The following is a 6,486-nucleotide window of genomic DNA, read 5'->3' on the forward strand; positions in this document are numbered from 1 at the left end:
GGGGGGGCGACACACACCCCGATTCCCAAAACATCTCGACCCCGGTTTCCCCCCTCAAAAATTATAACATGGCTTTCCTTTCCAGACGTAGATGGTACACTGTGGCCAGAGCCTCCTGGGAATAGGGTGAACCGATCAACCAACACCTTTTATCCTCGCCGCCGTTGTCCGTCGTCCTGTCTTTGCCTGGAGCAAAAAAAAGAAGGGAGGAAGAAAAAAAAAGCAAGGGCGGATATACCTTCCACTTTTTTCCCCCTCCCCGTACACAACAGCCACCCCCAATCCCAGCCCCCGACACAAAAGGGAGAGAAAAAATGAGACAAAGAGTGGGAAAAAGGAACACCGTATATAATATGCAGTATATGTAATATGCCGACGAGGGCTCCATCCCTCTTGGTGAAAAAGACGAGGCCAAGACACAACTCGCTTATATATCCGCGCATAGGCCGTGAAGGTAGAGTTGAGACACAAAAGGAGAAGAAAAAAGAGAAGAAAAAAAAGAGGGTATGAGAGGCATGACGGGATGGAATAAGAGGGGAGGTGACTCTTCCCCTACTCATCAGATCCAGTCACCCCCCTTGTTCGACGAGGATTTGGCCGCCGGAGGTGGCTGGGCCAGGGTGGCAATGCGGGGCGGGGCCGTGGTGGCAGCCGCAACTCCTCCCCTGAGGCTCCTCTGGCTGCCCGAGGCGCTGCAGAGCGTGCCCTGGCTCGGCTGGCTCCTGAGGCTCCTCTGACCGGAGCTGTTGTACCTGGACACGGGCGACGTGAAGCCGACGCCCCTCGGGCTGGCGAGCTTGGACTGTGCCCCGCCATTGGGGCTGTAGACAGTCGGGCTCAGCGTCAGGAGCGGGGCCGAGCTCTCCTCTTGTTGGATCGCCGACACTGGCTGCGCCAGCGGCCGCGGCGACGCGACCGGGGCCGGAATCGTCACCACGACAGGCGAGCGCTTGGGCTCCACCACGGGTGGAGCGGGCCTCGTCGGGGTGCGGGAGGAGGCCATGACGGCGTCGTCGTCGAGCGAGAACTTGTCCGAGTCGATGTCGGACTCGACCGTAGGCGGCACGTAGACGGCCCTGGTCAGCGAGCTGGGCTTGGGCACCAGCTTCGGTGTCGGCATCAGCTGTGGCTGCGGCCGTAGCCCCGCGCTGCTGCTTCCCATACCCATGCCGGTCTGGTTGACGAGCGGAATGGTGCACATGCAGGGTCCATCGTCGCCGCATGGAGAGCTGGAATCGCACGACCGTCTCGGCTCCATGGGTGGTATGTTGTCCAGGTTCGAGAGGCGCAGGCCCAGCTGGACTGTGATGTGGGAGGCTATGGAGGAGTCACGCCTGTGGCGGCCCACGCCCAGCGTCTTCATCGACGGCGGCGGCTTGAGTGTCGAGAAGTCGAAACGATGAGGCTTGACCGCCGTGCCACCCGTGGCGCTGCCGCCTGGTGAGTATGTAGTTGCGGGAAGCAGAGTGTTGGACTGCCTCGTCGACTTTGGCCTGAACACGGACAGCACCGACGACACAGACTTGGTCCGGGCGCGGGGAGGCTCGGGCTTCACAGGCGAGTAAGCTGACAGGTGCGACGGCTTCGGCGGTTGCGGGTACAGCGCGTCGTCCTCCTTCGTGTCGTACGGCGAGGATGCTTCGATATCCTTCTCGTAGCGGCTAGCCATGCTGCTCTCACTCTCCATATGGCGGAGACCGTTGGGCGAAGTGATGCCGTAGTCGCTTACGTCGTCGTCGGGCTTCCCACGGCGGATCTGGGTCTTGAGCTTCTGGTGGTCGTCGTCGATCTTCTCCCTGGGGGCGATGGCGGTCATGGTGCTCGATCGGAGGAACAGGTGCAGCCCACCCGTCACCACGCCCGACACCTCGGTCACCACCGAGGCGACAACGGACAGAGTGAGGCCCTGGAACCTCGGGTCGCGCTGGTCGATGAAGGCCATGTGGTAAAAGAAGGGCAGGAGGAGTACCTGTAGGGTTTGTCAGTCCAACACATCATCTCGCACCTCGGCCCACACGCTGGAGTCAGGGGCCGCAACTCACATTCGAGATGGTGGCCAGTACAAGGTAGTAAACCATCCTCGAGGCATCCACCCGCTCGGTCGGTCCCACGGCGGGCGAGCTCTTGAGTTTCATGAAGATGGTGATGACGGAAAGGGTAAGGATGACAGAGACGATAAGAAGGATGATAAAGCATCCGAGGGAATAGTTCGCAATGAACCAAAACTGCGAGGCGAAGCAAAATGGGGGTGACCTATCCACGTAGGCCCAGAGAAAGGAAGCGAGGAAAGCAACAGCGACGCCCATCAGGCATAGCCTGACTGCCCAGGGGCCCCGCTTGAGAAATGGTCTACTCCGGACGGCGCGGAAGTACGTCTCGAGACCGAAGATGACCTGCACGGCAGGAACGAGAAAGAGGGCTGGTGTTGGAGTTAGATGTTAGATATCGGATCCGATGCGGCAGGGTTCAAGAAAAAGGCTCACCTGGCAGCATCGCCTGTGCAATCAGAGCACAGCCGGTGGCGAAGAGGCTCTCCAGCCCGGCCCCTTGTGCCACAGCAAGCATTATGCCTTGGATGGTGATAGCCACCGAAACGAAGAGAGGGTAGACCTCGGGAGCAGATACGAAGTTGAGGCCATCGCGCCTGCGAAAAGAAAGGGTGCTCCAAGTCAGTACTTTCGTGTTCCCTCTCCAAGTCGACCCGAATCCACCGGCTCATGGATTCGTCCACACATCAAAGGTCCCTCCCGGCGGCGCCGCAGCCGCCCGGACCCGTCCAGCGCCCGTACCTTATGGAATAGCCCCTCGTCCTCTTTTCCCTCGAATAGTTCTCCCATAGTATCCCCAGCACGGCCGCGAAGGCGGCAATCGCATTAAAGGTGGCCAATATTATCGTCGAGGTTCGAATCGATTTGGCGGCGGCGAAGCGGAATTCGTTGATCAGCATCTGGGGGCTCGTCGCGTTCCTCTGAAGCTGCAGGAGGGCCGTCGTCTTGTTGACCACGGCGGTGAAGTTGTCCGGCCGGAGGACGTCGGTCGCCCGGGGGAGAAGCCAGCCGGTGGCGTCCATCTCGAAAGTTCCCACGTCGTCGTCGTGAAGTGGCATTTATAAACGAGCGTGAATGCCTCTTCACGGGCGACCCGGTGGGTGCAAAAGAATCGAAGGGTGGCGTCAAGCCACGCGCGGTGGAACGGTAAGAAAGGGGGTTAATGCCCTGCTTTAGGTCGTCGTCGTCGTTGTCGGCGAAATCATCTAGTCAACGGGTGGCCTTTGGGCGTGAATGGAGATGGTGAATTAGGAAAACTCCGCGATACCTGCCCGGCGGCGAGATGGGGTGAAAGGGGGAGAGGGAAAGGCCAAGGTAGGGCGAGTGGTGAGGGAAACGAGGGAAAAGAAGGCAGAGTGGAGCAGGACCAGGCGATATGGTGCGTCTAAGTGGGAGTGGTGTGCCCAGAAACCCAAGAAAGCGGAGGCCTACCACGGACCAGACGAAACAGTCCCTGACCCAGTGCTAATGGCCATTTTGGGCGACATGGGGCAAGGCAGGCAGGCCTAGCAGGCCCAGCAGGCGGGTGCACCCACCCACACCACAACCCACGCCATCCACCCTGGGTCGCCGGTCCAGACAGGAAAAGACAAAGAGAAGAAACGAAGAGCACGACCCACCCGACCCTTGCCGAGCCAGGGGCATGCAGAGCTGGGGGGACGGGAAGGGCCCCACACGGTCTGGATTGAGCCTCGATGGGTGATGGATGCACGCCACGGCGAATGTGCGCGGCGGCTTGCTCGCGATTGGCATCCCCCATTGCAGCGCTGTTGGCCATGTGTGGTACCGATGAACTACAGCTTCTCCCCAAGACGGGACAAGAACGAGACCGCACGGGCAATCATTCATGCCTTCAAGGCTCGTGAGTTGCTCGTCCCATGACGGCGACGCGCAGCACCACTCGGCAGCGTGGGCCTCGGCACCCCGATTCCTTAGGGCTGCCAGCAGTCGGCTAAAGACACAGACGCACAGAACACAGACACTCTGCGCAACTAGCGACAGAGGGACAAACGGCAGAGACACGTGCTAGCAGAACAGCGACAAGCGCCCAACGCTGCTGACGGTTGGCAACTGCCAGGATCGATGCTGGGATATCCCGCGCGACAGTGGGAGAGCCAGCAGCCCACGGACAGCCTTGGGGGCGGCGAACCAACAATCCACGCACACCCCCCACTCTCGCGTCCCCGAAGCGAGGAGTGGGATCTGGGAACAGGCCAGAGAGAAAACATTTGGCGCAGTTCATCCGAAAAGTGGTGGCGGCGGCGCGCGCTCACTCGGACAACCCGCCGAGGTCGATGGCGAGGGAGGACGACCAGCAGCGGCATCAACAGCGGCAGCGCCGGCAGCAAGGCGACCTGAACAAACGGGCGCACTAACGAAAGAGCGAGAGAGAGAGCGAGAGAGAGAGAGAAAAAACGGGCAGAATGGTGGGCTCGGCAGGTGGGGAGTGGGGACTGGAAAGTGCTCAGCCGGCGTCGACGAGGTTTGAGGCATTGATGTGGCGATGGGTCTTGAGGCAACTTTGACACACGCCCTGGTTTCGCAGCCTGGCTCGGGCCCCTCCCTCGCTGGCAGTGACCGGGACTGTAGTCGAGGTTGCGTTTGGCTGTCTGCAGCCGCTGCGTTAGTGCGGCGAACGTGTGGACCCTCGAAGAGCCCCAAATGCCCTGGCCTAAGCCTGATCAGGAAAGGCGCACCCCGGGAACGCCGCCGCAGGAGCGGGGTGGGTGGGGAGGGGGGCCTTTGCCCACACCAAAATATTGTGCTCCCTCCCTTTGGAAGCCCAAAAGGCGAGCCACCAGTCAATCAGCCAGTCGCCCAGCCTTACGTGCCCAAAGGAAAAGAGAAGGCTGCGGCACAGGCCAGGCTCTTTCCCCGCCGCGGATCTTCCATTTGTCGAATGTTTTGGGGGGCTGCGCTCGTCAAAGCACGCTGGAGACTGCATGGCTAAATATCGATTTTTTAAATGGGCAGATGCTGCAAACTCGTTTTCATCCGCGTGGCTCCAATGGAGCTGGTGCTTTCGGCTGCCCGTGCTCGTGTCTATTTGCGGACAGGCCGGCCATCACTCAGCACCGCCCTGCACTGCATTGCAGACATCAAGCCGCTCGTCTTGTGCATCCTGCTGCCCATTTTGGCTCTGGCACGCACATTAAACTCGGTAGTTGACGGGTATTAATTATATTACTGGTTTTCTAGCGCGGCATCTCTTGCGTTTGATGGACTGCACATCAACGCATCATGCGAGGTGGGCTTTTTTTTACTCTTCTTCCCCTCTCACACCCGCTGCCTTGGGGACACCCCTGCCAGACCGTCCAGGATGACTTATCCACCCAGAACTTAAATCCATCTTGGCACGAGCAACTGATATGACCCGCGCCCACTAGAAAATGTTTCGGCGACGCAAGCTGGCGAAACGGTTTGCGACTGGCGTCGACCGCACTCGAGCCGGGAGCCGTGTCCGTGTCCTGTTCTCCAGCATCCACCTTTTTCAGGTCCCCTTCTGGCCAATACGAGCAAACCCCCATCGACAGAATCTCCCATGTTTGTAGAAGCACGCTGGCGGCCTGCAAAGAAGAGTCCCTTACATTCTCGTGTTGTTCGTGCTACCAAGCAAGAAACTCCCCAGAGCGCGGTCTACACCCGAAGCGTTTCCTGTATCAGAGCAAGCGAACGGCAATCAGCTCTACCCTCCTATGCTGCCTCGCTTCGCCAATCTATCCCACGGATCTACCCCCAGCCGGCTGCAGCACCGCCATCCATGGGACAGGATTCCCTCCCCGGCTCGCCTACGCTCGCCGGTTGGCCCTTTTGCTCTCCCCTCAATATTCCGCATGTCTTGTGCGCGCGCGCGAGGTCGCGCGGGGAGAGGAAGGGGGGCCAATCCATGGCGCCGGCCTCGAGACGGGATGGGGCTAACAGATGACATTTGCTCGATTCGGATGAGGCCTGACGACAGACCGGTGTCCAGGCAGAAGAAGAGGAAAAAGGTGTGGCCAGCTTTCACAAAAGCCTTGGGAATTCTCCTTGATCCAAATCTCCGAGGGCCCCTTTGCCGGTGTCGAATAGATTGACAAAGAAGCTGAATCATCAAAGTGTGGCTGGGCCTTTCCACCAAGGCGCCCGTACCAGGCTTTAATCAAGGCTGCATACCTTGGGCTTCGAAACCAACGACGGGACCAACGCTTCTCTCGAATAGAGTAGACTAGGACAGCCACTTTTCTCCCAGACTCAAAGTGGTCTTGGCATCGTGATACGCCCTACCGCCACACTCCACACATGTATGCATCCACTCCAACACAGGATCTAGACAATCTATACGTGACCTATTTGACAGGCACGCAATATCATACAGCGCCATAAGATTGCCATCCATATAGCGGCCGCAGGCAATGTCTCCCTCGATTTCCCAGGCACTAGTCTGGATGCACACAAAACA

At 59.3% G+C, this 6,486-nt stretch overlaps 2 protein-coding genes across 2 annotated transcripts; one reads left to right on the forward strand and one right to left on the reverse strand.

Moving 5' to 3' along the window:
• Positions 1-559: 559 nt before the first annotated feature.
• GGTG_00582 (hypothetical protein) lies at positions 560-3,070 on the reverse strand (the record flags this gene model as incomplete). Its single annotated transcript, XM_009218332.1, has 4 exons — positions 560-1,969; positions 2,043-2,419; positions 2,484-2,644; positions 2,790-3,070. 4 exons carry the CDS (start codon positions 3,068-3,070, stop codon positions 560-562), a joined length of 2,229 nt encoding a protein of 742 aa, XP_009216596.1.
• A 766-nt stretch (positions 3,071-3,836) lies between these two features.
• Positions 3,837-4,406, forward strand: GGTG_00583 (hypothetical protein; the record flags this gene model as incomplete). The annotated part of the gene is made up of 2 exons (XM_009218333.1): positions 3,837-3,909; positions 4,126-4,406. 2 exons carry the CDS (start codon positions 3,837-3,839, stop codon positions 4,404-4,406), a joined length of 354 nt encoding a protein of 117 aa, XP_009216597.1.
• Positions 4,407-6,486: the final 2,080 nt, after the last annotated feature.

The sequence above is a fragment of the Gaeumannomyces tritici genome, assembly GCF_000145635.1.
Source record: "Gaeumannomyces tritici R3-111a-1 unplaced genomic scaffold supercont2.1, whole genome shotgun sequence".
Classification (NCBI taxonomy): Eukaryota; Fungi; Ascomycota; class Sordariomycetes; order Magnaporthales; family Magnaporthaceae; genus Gaeumannomyces; species Gaeumannomyces tritici.